Here is a 17,167-nt window from a genome sequence, read left to right as displayed (position 1 = left end):
GAGTACAAAAAATACGTCATATGCCAAATTTACAAAGGAAATGCTTTAGAACAGGTTTCACAGTCTTGAACACCTCACCTACTTTGAGAATATAAAAAGTCTAAAGCCGAAGAAAGCAATTCACTTATAGGGGACGAGTTATCAGGCTGATCTCATTTTTCAAAGCTGTTTTGCAGGCATAACACAATGGAGTACCATCCATAGAGTTCAGAGAAAAATAAAGAGTGATTCCCAAGTCTGATTCTCAGTCAAGATGCCATTCACATGTAAATAAAATGAAGATGTTTACAAAGAGAACTCAGAGACTAGAGCCCCTGAAATGATAATTAGAAAGACAAAATAATTATGAAATCCAACCATCCAACAGCTGAGTCAAAAATAATTAAAAATGGAGAACTCTGGTAAAATGACACACAGTCGAACACTGATAGAGTGGATATGCGTGTTACAAGCATTGACAATGTAGGTATAATAAATCTAACAAAATGATGATACTCGGGCAGGAAGGTGAGAGGAAATGAGAGTAATAATTACCTCACTTGTCAGAGCAATGACTATCAATGCTATGTAAAATCAAAACAGATAGCAACAAAACAAAACGAAGAAAACCTCAGAACTCAATGTTATTCATAAATTTCTTCTTTTAAAGTTGAGGTATATGTTGGGAAATATTATTTCCTGTGGTGGACAAGTATTTACGTTATATGGTACTTCTGCACTATTTAATCTTATTCCTTGTTTCTGTATTTGCACACATTAGTTTTTAACCTTCACTGTTCAGTAGAACCACCTGAAGAGCTTTGAAAAGCTACACATGTACAGGCAACACCTCAAAAAATTCCATTTCAATTGGCCTGAGGTGGCGGCATCAGAATTTTCTTTTAATTCCCCAGGTGATTCCAATGGGAATCCAGATTTGAAAATCCACTGCTGTGGATGAAAAAGAAAACAAGATCTCTCTCTGAATAGCTGAAAAGAATTAGCAAGAACTGGACAGATCTAAGTTACTGAAGAATTAATATTTTGAAGAAACAGCATTACACAATGCTACTTAACATGAGCCTTGGAGTCAAACCGCTTAGATTCAAATCCCAGCCACAACCTCACCTAGGAAAATATGTTAACCTCTCTGCTTTGGTATTTATTTTTTTAAATTAAATAACAGTAATAACAGTTACCTGATCAAGTTGCTTGTTTTGAAGATTAAATAAACAAATATATGTGAAATTCGTAGACCTTTAATTGGCATATCACAAATGTGGGCTATTATTATTATTAATCATGGTTTTGTCAAGTGTCCAATTAGAACTGTGGTCCACTACATTGAAGAGAAGATGCTAGCTGAATCTATTTTTCATTTTGTCCTATTTTAAACATGTTTTCCTTCCACAAGGCTGAAAATCCCTTACTAGCTATTTTATAAAGAGTCTTGTCTCCCTCCCTTCAAAGAGATGAATAATATTTGTGAATCTTTTTAGAGCATTTTGAAAAAAGCTAAATATTAGAAGAATTCTTATCAGATACCTAATGTCTGGGACTGTCTGAAGGTCACTTTAATGTTACAGCCAAAATTATGAAATACTGAAAAAAAAAAAGATACGAACTTTCCCCTAATGAATTATCTATACAATAACTCTGAGCATTACGGAAAAGGATGGTTGGCTGTCTGCCTCATTCCTTAACTTCCTGTTACAGTGATATCACAAGCACTGATCCTTCTTGGACCATCAGAAATGGTAACTGACAGTTTGTCCTGATCATGGGGCTAGGAACAGAAGATGACTGAATAGGAAATCACTGGAGTGGAAACACTGGTAAAACAGTTGGTGAATTGATGTATATCTACTTATGTACTTGTTCTGTATTTTAAAAATGCTAAATTACTTGTGTATATATATTATATATGTATATACACATATATATATATACACATATATACATACATATATGTATATATACTGTTTATGATTCTATTTCTTAAACTATTTTTTCAGTTCAGTGAGCAACTAAGGGCTCCAATCACAAAGATAATAGGGTTTTAATTAGTCAACTTGTGAAGATGTTGGGAGTGACAAAAAAATTCTCACCTGCCACCTAAGAGAGACTAGATTTATTTCCGAGGCCCAGGCAGCTAACTTCTTTCTACTAGAATATAACTGCAATGTTAGAAGGGATTTGGGCTTTTTTGTTCTCTGCTGCATCTTTAATCCCCAGAACTGTGCTGGGCATATAAATTGGTGTTTAATAAATATTTGCTAAACAAATAATATTTTCAGTTGCTTCTCTTCTTGTTAGAGTTTTAAAAAATGAATTATCACAGTAAACTCACATAAAGATTAACTTATTTTTTTCAAGTTATTTTATAGTCTGTTTTTATACTTAATACTTTTTCATACATTTAGAATTCATTTATAGTATATAGTGTATAGTACAGAGTTAACTTTACCTTAATTACAAAATGTCAGCCAACTGATCTAGCACTATTTACCAAATGAACTAATATATTTATTATGGATTTTGAAATGTCACATCCATATTAAATTCTATAATATGCTTTCATTGTTCTGAGTCCCCTATTGTGCTGACTACAATTATGAATATTCCTGATTCTTTTTTAATATTTTTAATATTAGTCATTGAATATTTTTTGTCATATGTTTCCTTTAACATTTTCTCTGTATTATTTTTTCCAAATTTTGTTATTACAATGCCAACCTTGGAAACCTAGCAAGCGAATAAACCATCTAATTTTAGAAGAACACAGTTGTGGACAGGGTTAAGAGGATCTTATATTATCACATACTAAAGTATAATAAAAAGAAAAAGTTGAAGAAAAAGTATTACAAATTGAAAATACTGAATTCACAACACCATTAGTCACTAAGGAATGCAATTGACACCCAAATAAAACACTACTTCACACACACCTAATGACTATAGTTAAAAAAACAGTCACAAGTGTTGTTGAGGATGTGTACAAATTGGAACCTTTACACATTGATGGTGGGAAAGTAAAATTGTACCGGCACTTTAGAAAACTGTTTAGAAATTTATCAAAATGTTAAACATTCAGTTATCATATGGTCCAGAGATTCCACTCCTATGTCATTCTCAAGTAAAATGAAAACATATGTCCACAAAAACCTTTACATGAATGTTCATGGCAGTATTATTTATAACAGCCAAAAAGTAGAGACAATCCAACTATTCATCAAATGATAAATGGATAAACACAATGTGGTACAGGCGTATAATGGAATATTATTTGTAAATGTCTGAACCTGGAATAAGTGAAAAAAATCAGCCTCAAAGATATTTATTATATGATTCCATTTACATGAAATATCCAGAATAGGTAAATCCATAGAGATGAGGTAGACTGGTGTTTTCCTGGTGCTGGGGGAGTGAGAAGTGATTGCTAATAGAAACATCCCGTACCCACTGGGGGACAATGAAAATGTTCTAAAATTAGATTGTGATGATGGTTGCACAAATCTATCAAATACTGAAAACTATTAAGTCATATACTGTAAATGGATGAATTTTATGGTATTGGAATTATATCTTGATAAATTATTAAAAATACACTTACCATATGATTCAGAAACTCCAATCCTAGATACTTACCTCAGAGAAATAGAAACATATGTCTATAAAAGACTAGTATATAAATGTTTGTAGAGGCTTTCTTCATAATAGCCACAAAATGGAAACAATATATATGTCTATCATTCAGCTAAGGAATAAAGAAATTATAAAATATATATAATAAATTAAAGAACAGTCACTGAAGTCAACAAATTCAAGACCAACAACTCTCCTCGCCCTAAAAAGAAAAAAAAACGTTCTCTCTCTGTGCTGTGATTTATCAACCCTTTTACATTTTTAAGGGACTTGACGCTACTTTCATGGCTCTTGACACTTAAGACCTCGGTCAATACTGAGTCAGTCAATACTGACTCAACACTGAGTCAGACAAATCAGTACTCAGTTACAGGATTACAGTTTCTACTGCCACAATGGACAAAGAGTTAAGCTGTAAACTATTAGCAGATATATTTTAATATTGATTATTTAAACAAAGTAAATGTTAGGGGATAATGGTTGTTAACCTCTGCTCTTAAAAATATATGCTCTTATCTATTTACAAATGTAAAATTGTTCTGAGACCAATTCCAACATGAATGTGTGTGCATGTTGGGGAGGAGGGGTCCCACACCACCAAGCAATGCTCAGGACACCAGCTGGGTGTCCTATAATTCAACTCAATTCTGACACTATCAGAATTGAGATAGAATCATATTCCACAGGTAAAATGCTCAGACCCACAGGACTGCCCTCTACTTCACAGGCCAATCGCAAGTCCAGGTTAACACTGATTCTTCTGACCAACAGATTGAAGATTCCAAGGAATCCCTCCGTGCACTTCAGATGCCAGTCACATGTCCAGATTGTCACCTGTACTTCTGACCAACTAGCTATAAATCAGAGGTTCCCATGACCTCCTTCCCCTTTGGATTCAGTTTATTAGCTAGAGCAATCACAGATTTCAGGGAAAATTTACTTATATTTATCAGTTTATTATAAAAGGACATGATAAAGAATACAAATGAACATCCAGATGGAAAAGGTGCACAGGGCAAGGTATATGGGAAGGGGGGCAGAGTTTCCTTGCCCTCTCCAAGTGCACTACTCTCTCCATATCTCAACATATGTATTCACCAACCCAGAAGTTCTCTGAACCCCGTCCTTCCGAATTTTTATGGAGGTTTCATTACATAGGCATGAATAATTAAATCACTGGGCTTATATTCAAAATATATAAAAAATTCATACAACTCAATGGCAAAACACCCCCTAAACAATCCCACTGAAAAATGGGCAGAAGATGTAAACAGACATTTTTCCAAAGAAGGCATACAGGTGGCTAACAGGTACATGAAAAGATGCTCAACATCTCCAATCATCAGGGAAATACAAATCGAAATCACAATGAGATATGGCCTCACACCTGTTAGAATGGCTATTATCAAAAAGACAAGAAATAACAAGTGTTGGCGAGGGTGTGGAGAAAAGGGAACCCTTGTGCATGGTTGGTGGGAATGTAAATTGGTGCACTGACTATGTAAAACAGTATGGAGCTTCCTCAAAAAACTAAAAAGAGAACTACCATACAATGCAGCAAGTCCAATTCTGAGTATTTATCTGAAGAAAATGAAAACAGTAATTTGAAAAGATATACGAGTCCCCATGTTCACTGCAGCATTATTTATAATATCCAAAACATGGGAACAACCTAGATGTCCATTAATGGATAAATGGATAAATCAATAGATAAATAAATACTAAAGAAATTGTGGTATACATACACACACACACACACACACACACGGACACACAATGGAATGTTATTCAGCCATAAAAAAAGTGAAATCTTTCCATTTGTCACAACATGGATGGACCTTGAGGACATTATGCTAAGTAAAATAAGTCAGACAGAGAAAGACAAATACCATATGATCTCTCTTCTATGTAGAATCTAAAGCAACAACAACAAAAACCAAGCTCATGGACACAGAAAACAGGCTGGTGATTACAAGAGGTAGGGGGTACGGAGGTAAAAGAAATGGCTGAACAGTTTTTTGTTTTGCTTTGTTTAAATAAAGTGAATAAAATTTTTTTAAAAATTCTAATGACAGAAATGTATCAGTTATAAATCAATGTTACCTCAACAAAATAAAAAAAAATTTTAATAAATAAATTAAAGGAAAAAAATAAAAAATAATTTAAAAAAGGAATGTATCAGCCCTGTCCTAAGTGAGGTAGAGGTGCTGATAGCAAGACCTCAGCAGATACGCAATATGCAAACAACCTGTCATGTTGGTTCCAATGCTAAACTCACAAGAGTTTCTGAGAAATCCATTATCAACGAAAAATTCTTTATTTGTTGCTCCATCAGGTTGATCAAGGACACACTGTCCTTAAGGTTGACTCTACAAGCTGCCATCTGATCAGTTTACCCAAAAAGTGTGTAATCGAGGCCCACTATCTATTCTCTGCAATGTTTCTCCTTCACTATTGAAGGATAATTTCAGAGTACAGAATTATAGGTTAGTTTTCCCTCAACACTTTAAATATTTCACTCCACTCTCTTCCTGAATGCATGATTTCTGAGGAGAAGTTGGATATAATTCTTATCTTTGTCTGTCTACAGGTAAGGTGTTTTTTCCTTTGGCTTCTTTCAAGATTCTTTCTTTATCTTTGATTTTCTGCAGTTTGAATATAATATGCCTCGGTATAAAGGTTTTGGGGCATTTATCCTGATTGGTATTCTCTGAGCTTCCCGGATCTGTGGTGTGATGTCTGACATTAATTTGGAGAAGTTCTCAGTCATTATTACTTCAAAGGAATTGTTGTTTAAAGAAGGGACTTCTTTTTCAAATGTAACTGGTAAATAAATACCATTCTGTGAACAATTTAAAAGCACTAATTGCTTTTTGCGATACTATGGGCTAATTGCTTCATACTTTAGAGTGCGTCAGAATCACATGGAGGGTTTACTAAAACACAGATTGCTAGGCCCCATCCTCAGAGTTTCTTAATCAACAGGTGTGAAGTGCAGCTCTATCCATCTACTCTGCACAACACCACTGCACCAAGCTGTAACCATGGTGAGACTTTACCAATGGAGAGGGATGAGTGGAGTAAGTGTCAATGTTGAGAAGTAAAAATCCGGGGCACTGAGTATGACTTTTTCTCAGCCCAAGTTAACCTAAGCAAAGCCCTTCAGAGAGCTTCTCCTCATGGACCGCCACAGTTATTAACCATGCAGACCTGTACTCAGGTACATACTGAACACGGAAAGTGCCTCTTTCTAACTCAACCATTCGACCTGATCCCTACATTGGTACTAGCAGGTACAAACTAGTAAGCTAATATACACTCAATTGTCTGAAATAGGGTAGAGGAATATATAAAACCTGAGTGTGCCCCTTTATTCACTCATTTTTTCATTCATTTATTTATTTACTCAAACAATATTTGATATCTGTTATTTTCCAGGCACTTTTCTGAGACTACAGCAGCAAACAACAAAACAGAATAGATTGTTCCTGTTAAGAAGCTCACATTCTACAGGAGAAGGCAGGGTATAAGTATGACTGGGGATCAACACTATTGAGAAAAATAAGCAAGAAAGAGAAGGACTGAAGGATGTACTAATTTAGAGAGGGTACTGGGAAAGCTTCTCAGATAATGTGATATTTGAGCAGGGTCTTGAGTGAAGTGGGAAAATGAATCGTGAAGATATCCAAGAAAATGAAGCTCCAAGCAGAGGGAACAGGAAGTGCAAGGGCTTTGCAAAGGCATGAGACACAGTGTTTTAAAAAGCAGAAAATAGGCCAGTGCCCATAATGCATTATTCTAAAAAATGCAGCAAACTCTGTGAAAACAACTTGTGTACATCATTTTGTTGGTAAAAAATAGAACCATAATAATTTTACAACAAAAGAACATATTCATTTCTAATATATGTACATATTGTATAACACTCTGGTTAAAGTGTTATTCCTCAGTAATCAAACTACTTATTAACACCTTGTTTTACATCTTTGAATGGGCCAAATACATGTTTATAAGATTTGAATCTTATTAAATTGCAGTTTCAAGGCAAATTGCTTGATATTATCAGCATGTCAATTAGAAGGTAATAAAATATTCCATGTTTACTGTTCTCTAATACCAATATATCAATATATGTCTTTCAATCTTGATGTCACTATGTTTGCTAAACTAATGCCTTTAAGTTAGGAGCAACTGTAATTCAAAGTCTCATTTTAAATCATACTTTTAATCTTCCCATTACTTCTAAAGTTTAGATTAAACTCTGAGGGTTCTGTGTAAAAAATAAAACATAACCCACTCTGAACATGACAGGTTTGTATGTACTTGGAAGAGGGTAGCTGAATGGAAGCCAAAGAAACAACCAACGTGCACATGTCCTCTTCTCAATACAAGCAATGCTTATGATGAAGAAAAAAATGCACAGCTATACTAGCCAATTGGAACTATTTCAAAGAATGTAAGGCTCTCAGGGTAGAAATTTATAAAGCCTCATTCCTCAATGACAGAACCAGGGAGTGCCCTCCTGAACACTGGAGCAGGTCTATCTATGATCACCCGCTTGTCTTGGTCTTGGTATATGGACTTAATATGACCTACCCCCTCAAAATTCACACTTAGTGATTACCAACATGACTGTCACAATGACATGTAAGGTGTTTTCTAGTTAATTTTCACTTGGTCTCAACTAATTATGTACAAGGTTTCAGCAGTGTCACCTAAATTTAGTACTTTATAAAGCTGAAAATGCCAGCAGTGTTAAGGCGATCTTTCATTTGTAGAGCATCTCTACTTAATTTTTACCATTTATTCTTCAAAATAAATTGAAGAAGCATCTTTTAGTATTTCCGTTTTACATGTGTTGGGGCCCAGGGCAGGCTGCCCCAAAATGTGCCTCAATGGCATATTGATTATTTTGAATTCAAGTTACTTACGAAACAGCCAATGCAAGAGGGACACTTTGACCCACCTCTTTGTGTCCCTGAAAGTAGGAGATGAATCTATCACGTGAAAGGTGCACTCCCTGCATCTGAAGGCAGAAGGACACCCTTATCACCAGAGACAGGGAATTCGGGCAGAGATACCTGTATAAACAAAACATTACTTCTTTAACTGACTACCCCAAGCCCAAACTCTGCTTAGATTCTTCACTAATGAAGCACCCAAAGCCTAAGTTTCTTTGTCCTGCCAATTCATCACCAATTTCTCTGTTTAAAAAGTATAAAAGCTGCCTGCTTTGGCCACTTCTTAGGTCCAATTTTTAATGGGACCTCCATACGCATGAATTAAAATGTGTTTCTTTTTCTCCTGTTAATCTGTCTTCTGTTAATTTTATTATTAGTCCAGCCACAAGAATTCAAGACAGGTAGAGGGGGAAATTTCCCCCTCCCTGACACATGTAAGGAAACTGATCTTGAAAATGTTATAGGACATCCTATTTGTAGAACAGAGTAAATGCTGTAGTCAGGTCTAGAATCTATGGATTCTGTGTTTGGTTCTGTGGTTCCTTCTATATTGTCAGACTACAATTTGTGATAATTTATTTAAAGAAAAAAATTTCTCACCTTTGGGACAGTTTTTCCAAATAACATGTCAGCTGTTCTCATAATTTGTGTTCATCCAACTAAGCAGAATCCTTTCAGGATTAGAATACATGTTGCTGGATGCAAAACAAGGATTGACTTTTGGTGAATTTTGCACATGTACAGGGGGCAGATTATTGATGCTATGTGGTACAACTCGGTATAGTACCAGAGCCTAAAATTTGGGTAAGAGAGAGAGAAAGAAATGTTACTAGACCTGAATGGCAAAATAAAAACTAGTATTTAAAGAGTAAATACTACCAAGCAAAGAGTAAATACACACCACCAAGCAATTCTCTGGCACCAGCTAGATGTCCTACAATTCAACTCAATTCTGATACTATCTACACAGAGGTTGTATCAGAGTCCACAGGTTAAGAGCTCTGTCCCACAAGACTGTCCTCCACTTCAGATGTCAATCACAAGCCCAGGTTGCTACCTGTGCTTCTGACCAATGGGCTATCTGTTGGAGGTTCCAACGACCCCTTCCTTGGGTTCAATTAATTTGTTAGAACAGCTCACAGAACTCAGGAAACCCTTTTACTCATTAGATTACTGGTTTATTACAAAGGAAATTAAAAGATAGGAATTAACAGCCAGATGAAGAGATACATAGGGTGAGGTCCTGAACAAAGGAGCTTCTCTCCTCGTGGAGTTTGGGACCCAGCACGGTGGCTTGTGGAAGCATTCTGGTTGGATGGTTTCTGAACCCCCCTCCTTTGGGGTTTTATGGGGGGCTTCATTACACAGGAATGATTAATTAAATAATTAGACATTGGGGACTGATTCAACCTCCAGCTCCTATTCCCTCCCTGGAAATCAGGACATGGGAGTGAAAGTTCCCAATGCTCTACTCTTGGTTGGTTCCCCTGGCAACCAGCTCCCATCCTTAGGTGCTCTCCAAAAGTCACTTCATTAACGTAAACCTAGTTGTGGTGGAAAGGTGCTTCTTATGAATAACAAGATATCCATTTCAACTTTATGGCTCTGAAGGGATTTCAGGAACTGAGGACAAAACACCAAATATTATAACAAAAGATGCTCCCATTGCTCTTATCACTCAGGAAATCCCAAGGGTTTTGGGAGCTATAAGCCAGGAACCATGGATGAAGACCAAATATGAATGAGAAATATACATATTTGGACCAAATATATATGAGAAATATATATATTTGGACCAAATACATATGAGAAATATATATATTTGGACCAAATATATATGAGAAATATATATATTTGGACCAAATATAAATGAGAAATATATATATTTGGTCAGACCAAATATATTTCTTATAAATCATAATATTGCATTACCTAATTAAAAAATTAACTGATTGGAGGACAATTTTTTTCAAGTGCCATTTCATTAAAAACACAAGGATTGGGGCTTCCCTGGTGGTGCAGTGGTTGAGAATCTGCCTGCCAATGCAGGAGACACGGGTTCGAGCCCTGGTCTGGGAAGATCCCACATGCCGCGGAGCGACTAGGCCCGTGAGCCACAACTACTGAGCCTGCGCGTCTGGAGCCTGTGCTCCGCGACAAGAGAGGCTGCGATAGTGAGAGGCCCGCGCACTGCGATGAAGAGTGGCCCCCGCTTGCCGCAACTAGAGAAAGCCCTCGCACAGAAACAAAGACCCAACACAGCCAAAAATAAATAAATAAATTAATTAATTAATTTAAAAAAACAAAAAAAAACACAAGGATTTGAAATTCCTTTCTCATTTCTTTGCCAGCTTATATAACTTATAAAAGTAAAATTTAGAAAATCAAAGAATAAGTTATCAAGTCACAACTGATTGTGATAATGATATTTAAGAGGTCTGTTTTTAAGACAACAAAAATGTATACAATTTTGAAATTTGGCATGTTTGTATCCTATACCATAAAATTTGGTGTCTTTACATCATAGCACCATTCACTACATATACACCACATGTTTGATCATGAAGCTACGCATCTGAGTTTAAAAATAATTAAGCAATATTAAGATCAAGTAAAGAAACCAGTGTCTGATCAGTAGTGTAATATAGCAATGAGCTACTCAAAAGTGCTGCTCTACTAGCGAGGTAGTAGATCACAAGCTGTTCATCCCACCCAGAACCTACATATATACAGCAAGACTTTCTCAATGAAGGAGTCAGAGCATTTGGTTTACATTACTGTACAAACTCAGCTCCTTGGTTCATCCCAAACCTGTAATAGACAGGCATGGGTGTGAAGACCACAATCTGAGCGATATGCTTTAGTGATACTGTCGGTAGCCTGACCATATCTCTCCAGCATTCACCTCTCATTCGGAAAGCTACTCACCTACTTACTTTGTAGGTAAAGACCTACAAATCTCTGCTGGAGGGCTTTTTCTCTGGCCCATGGGAGCACACTCAGCCAGGAGTGCCAGAAGATTAATGACCCTTGAAGCAGCCCCCTACCAAGAATGGTCAGGGAACTGGCAGATAAATACTCCAGCTTCCTCATCACTCAGTTGGGATGACTCTGAGATTTATTATTCAGTGCTCCTACAGACCCCCTGTGGAACTGAGCCTCAGTTGCCCACAGTGGAACCTGTTTGAAACCACATCTGTTATCAGCCGTCCTCACGTTCTCTGATTCAACTCCCTACGCTAATACCCATGCTTCTTAGGATCCCCTCTGAAATAAACTACTTGGACTCAAACCTTGTCTCCGAGCCTGCTTCTAGGAGAATGCAGTCTAAGACAAGTATTGGTACTTTCCTAGTCAAGTATACGTTAATTCTAACTTTAGAAAAAAGCGCTCATTTCTTTACATATAACATATCTACACTATGTAGTGTCTTAAATGGCTACAGTTTAAAAAGTATTAAAATATCTACAAGAGTGCCAGAACTATTCTTAACTCTGCCACAATGAGAACTATTTTAAAATTCCATCAAAAAATCCATGTCTGAATTCTGAATAATTATCTGGCATATGTCTAGTAAGAATAGTCATTCAAAAATGTGATTTGCATCATTTAAGCATTTTTGACAGAAGTGTAACAAAACTTCTTTCCTCCTTCTTTCTGGTAGTTATGCGACTTAGGGTTCCTAGGCTTCAAATGACATATTCTGTAACAATGCAATTAAAAGCCTTTGAAAAGAACCTTTTCCCCTTCTCAGGGATTACCAAATGACGAAACACCTGAGAACAGCTGAGATAAATGTTTGAGGCTAATAACCTGAACTGGCTCAGGATTCATCTGTCATCTCTTACCTCCACTCTGCAAATGAGACAAGATCTACAAGTGACCCCGGACTACAAATATGGATTTAATGATGGACCCACACAGAGGATGCGTGTGACCTTTACCACAAGAAGAGCCACCACCCTGAGTACTTAGCTCTACAGCAGCGCTTCTCCAACTATCGGCAGTGAAAGACCCGTTAGTTTTTACTCTGCCACAAAACACTAATTTTGTCAAATACTCTAAAAATAAATTCCTAGACAAATGAAATGCAGAATAGAACATACAAAATATAAGACCCCATCACAAGCAAACCCAAATCCACTATGTGTAAGAAGTGTTACTATTTTTTGCTTAACATTCAATCCACACGAAGTATTTGAAAGACTCAAAACAACAATGACAAAACTGCTAATAGTATATCTTTTGGGTCAACACCCAATTTCAGCATGTGGAGGGGGCAGAGCTTCCCCACAGAAATGAGCAATTCTCAGACACCAGCAGGGCATCCTACAATTTAACGTAAAACTGACACTATCTACCAGAAGACATCATCACATTCTACAGGTTAAGGACTCAGTCCTGCAAGACTACTCCTCCCTCAATTCAAATACCAACTGCAAGCCCAGGCTATTACCTTTGTTTCTGACCTTCCAGCTACCCGCTGGAGGTTCCAATGACACCCTCCTTGGTAACTCAATTCATATGCCAGCTGAAAGTCTAGGTTGCTATAATTCTGACAAACTAGCTATAAATCAGAGGTTCCCACGACCCCCTCCTTGAGTTCAATTAATTTGCTAGAGAGCCTCACAGAACTCAGAGAAACATTTTACTTATTAGATCATGAGTTTATTATAAAAGGATATGATGCAGGAACAGCCAGATGGAAGAGATGCTTAGGGCAAGGTATGTGGGAAAGGGTGAGGAGCTTCTATGCCCCTCTGGGCTCTCCACTCTCCCCACATCTCCACGTGTTCACCAACCCGGAAGCTCTCTGAACCCTGTTTGTTTGGGGTGTTTATGGAGGCTTCATTACATAGTCATGATTGATTAAATCACTGGCCATTGAAATAAATCAACGGACAAAGGCTTAATCTCCAAAGTATATAAACAGCTCATGCAGCTCAATATTAAAAAAACAAACAACCCAATCCAAAAAGGGGCAGAAGACCTAAATAGACATTTCTCCAAAGAAGACATACAGACGGCCACGAAGCACATGAAAAGCTGATCAACATCACTAATTATTAGAGAAATGCAAATCAAAACTTCAGTGAGGTATCACTTCACACTGGTTAGAATGGGCATCATCAGAAAATCTACAAACAACAAATGCTGGAGAGGGTGTGGAGAAAAGGGAACCCTCTTGCACTGTTGGTGGGAATGTAAATTGATACAGCCACTATGGAGAACAGTATGGAGGTCCCTTAAAAAACTAAAAATAGAACTACCATATGACCCAGCCATCACATTACTGGGCATATACCCAGAGAAAACCATAATTCAAAAAGACACATGCACCCCAATGTTCACTGCAGCACTATTTACAATAGCCAGGTCATGGAAGCAACCTAAATGCCCATCAACAGACAAATGGATAAGGAAGATGTGGTACATATATACAATGGAATATTACTCAGCCATAAAAAGGAACGAAATTGGGTCATTTGTAGAGACGTGGATGGACCTAGAGACTGTCATACAGAATGAAGTAAGTCAGAAAGAGAAAAACAAATATCGTATGTTAACACATATATGTGGAATCTAGAAAAAATGGTACAGATGAACCGGTTTGCAAGGCAGAACTAGAGACACAGATGTAGAAAACAAACGTATGAATTGGGAGATTGTGATTGACATATATACACTAATATGTATAAAATAGATAACTAATAAGAACTGCTATATAAAAAAATAAAATAAAATTTAAAAAGAAAAAAAAAATCATTGACCATTGGCAAATGATTTAACCTCCAGCTCCTCTTTCCTCCTAGGAGGTCAGGAGGTGGGATGAAAGTTCCAACCCTCTAATCACATGGATAGTTCCTCTGGTGACCAGCCCCCACCTTTAGGTGATCTAGAAGCTTTCCAAAAGTCACCTCATTAACATAACAAAAAACACCTTCACCACTCTCCTCACTTAAGAAATTCCCAGGGTTTTAGGAGCTCTGTGCCAGAAATGGCAATGAAGACCAAATCTATATTTCTTATTACAAATCACAATATCACAGTATTGTAACATGGACGAGCCAATTTTGACTCCATGTTGAATCTGTTTCTTTGACTTTAGCCTTTGCTTTTCATTGCTTTTGTTATTATAATCATACATAATGGCCTGTCTCAGGGAATCCTACCCACCTGTGAATGGCTGAAGAAATTAACACATCCCCTCTCAGAGGCTGGCCATTCCAGGAGATGTTTTGCAAGACTGATGGTCCTTTTTACTTTACTTCCTCCCCCCTCTCCCTCTCTATTCTGCCTTTTTACTTTACTTCCCTCTCTGACTCTATAAAAGAAACTGGCATCCAGACCCCCTGTAAGATGGTAATTTTGAGACATCAGTCTGCCATCTTCTCAGTCTGCCGGCTTTCCAAATAAAGTCGTATTCCTTGCCTCAACACCTCATCTCCGATTTATTGGCCTATCGTGCGGTAAACAGAGCGAGCTTGGACTCGGTAACATTCTTTCATTACATATATTGAGTGCTATCCAACCACTGTCATATGCACTTCTAGTTCCACATGACTTTCACTATTACATGTGACTTAATGTTTTTCAATGACAGATTTTTTAAATTATGTGTTATTTTAATCTATTTTGCCAATTGACATAGAGATGACAATTTTCATCTTTTCATTGTCCATAAAAAATCTCTGCATTTTCTTAGATTATTCAGATAGTTTGATTTGTTCTGAAGAATCATCTCGAATCAGCCTACATTGATCAGAAGGAAAGAATCAATAGCCAGTTTATGATGATTATTTTAGATTTAGGGATGCCTGATGGTTTAACACTTGGTTGGAGTCTCTTTACTCCATTAACTCCAGGAACTTATACGAGTATGCCAGATCCGAGTTAATTGAGAATCCAGTTGAGGATTGGTGTACTGGACCAAGCACCCAGACATCATTTTCAAGACTTTGTATTAGTTAATGAATGATTAGTCATGACGGGGAACAGAATACAGTCACCCCAAGATGTGCCAATTTTGCATGTGGATTGTTTTGACTGAAAGCAACTGAGACCCAGCAAACTCAGGAAAAACTTTTTACCTCTCCCTTAACTGCCTAAAAGAATTTCGATAGGGATAGCCTGTACCAGAAAGAGAGCTATCACCAGAGGTAACTTTTTCCATCAGAAAGACTTATCTACATGGCAGGGCAAACATTTGTTTACCAAACATTTGCTCTTCCCATCTTCCTGTGAATTGTCTTCCCCCACTTTGAAGCCCCAGACCCCTACCCCCTTATTCTTAGTTCAGGATGGCATATAAGCCTCAACTGTCTGACTGTCTCATATTTTTATGGGGCTTCTGTATGTATGTAACTTGTTTCTCCTGTTTGTCTTATGTCAATGTAATTATTGGACCAGCTAAAGAATCTAGAAGGGAAGAAGGGAAATTTTTTCCATCCCTAAACTCATCACCCTGAGTGTGCTGCATGACGAGAAAATGGAAAGGACCTCAGACTGAAGGCTTCCCTGAACTGAAATGGTCCATGGCCACTAGGGCTCCATCTTTGTGTACATTTCTGATTTGAGTGTGGAGTGAGTGGGACACTAGAAGTGACGATATGAGTGATAAGCCCTCCAACTTTGCTGTTACTGTGCATTCTCTTTTTTACTTATCTTGTACACTTCCTTAAAGCTAAGTTAACATGTTGCTATGTGAAGTCCAGTGTATTTTCCACTTTTGATTGTCAAACCAAACCCAAGGCCATGCTGCTGGTGAAGCAGAGTAGGCCCTATATGACTGACTATGCAAAAGATAACACTTCCAATATATTTTTGCCTATGGACCGGGATACGTTAGGCATTAGCGATCAGTTAGCAATGAGCTGAGTCTTCCCATAATCTTTGTGATCAACAGAGGGAAATTTTCTTGAAGGATTTAAAGAACTTGAGCATCCTTAAGTATGTCTGTAAAGTAGATTTTAAAAAATCATATCTACTATGGATTTTTATTGTGCTGCAATAAAGATGAAAATCAGAGCACATGCAGTAAATAACTCACTATCCAAATCTCAGCTACCTCTGAAAACCTCATGCAGGCAAGCCAGCAAGCACATAATACATATGTAAATATTCTGAGCTACAATCTGTGAAGTCTCAAAGTCTATAATTTTTTTCCACTTAATTTATAAAAACCTGTTTGTGTACTTTAAGGCAGTGCTTATTTGCTTTTATTTTACAGAAAAAAAAGTAATAACCTTGGATATCTGGTTTCTTAGGCCACAAAAAAGTTACAAGTACTAGGAAAAGGAATTAGTGTAAGCAGATGCATTGATAACAGTAATAAAAAGCGAGAGGATATAGTCATTTGACATGTGAATAAAGAAACAAACTATTAAAAGCTAAAAAATAATCCAAGGACTTCCCTGGTGGCGCAATGGTTAAGAATCTGCCCGCCAATGCAGGGGACATAGGTTTGAGCCCTGGTCCGGGAAGATCCCACATGTCGCGGAGCAACTAAGCCCGTGTGCCACAACTACTGAGCCTGCGCTCTAGAGCCCGCGAGCCACAACTACCGAGCCTGAGTGCCACTA

At 37.2% G+C, this 17,167-nt stretch overlaps 1 protein-coding gene across 1 annotated transcript in view; it reads right to left on the bottom strand.

Annotated features, from left to right (window-relative positions):
* The window catches only part of CFAP47 (cilia and flagella associated protein 47), a 489,567-nt gene that overhangs the window by 270,481 nt on the left and 201,919 nt on the right, over positions 1-17,167 (bottom strand). Inside the window, 1 exon segment of the mRNA XM_036839258.1 lies at positions 9,186-9,378. Within this exon segment, the coding sequence (XP_036695153.1) occupies positions 9,186-9,378 (193 nt within the window).

Source organism: Balaenoptera musculus, chromosome X (assembly GCF_009873245.2).
Source record: "Balaenoptera musculus isolate JJ_BM4_2016_0621 chromosome X, mBalMus1.pri.v3, whole genome shotgun sequence".
Taxonomy (NCBI): domain Eukaryota; kingdom Metazoa; phylum Chordata; class Mammalia; order Artiodactyla; family Balaenopteridae; genus Balaenoptera; species Balaenoptera musculus.
The sequence above is the reverse complement of the archived record's forward strand: the minus strand, read 5'-3'. Positions and strand labels throughout refer to the sequence as shown.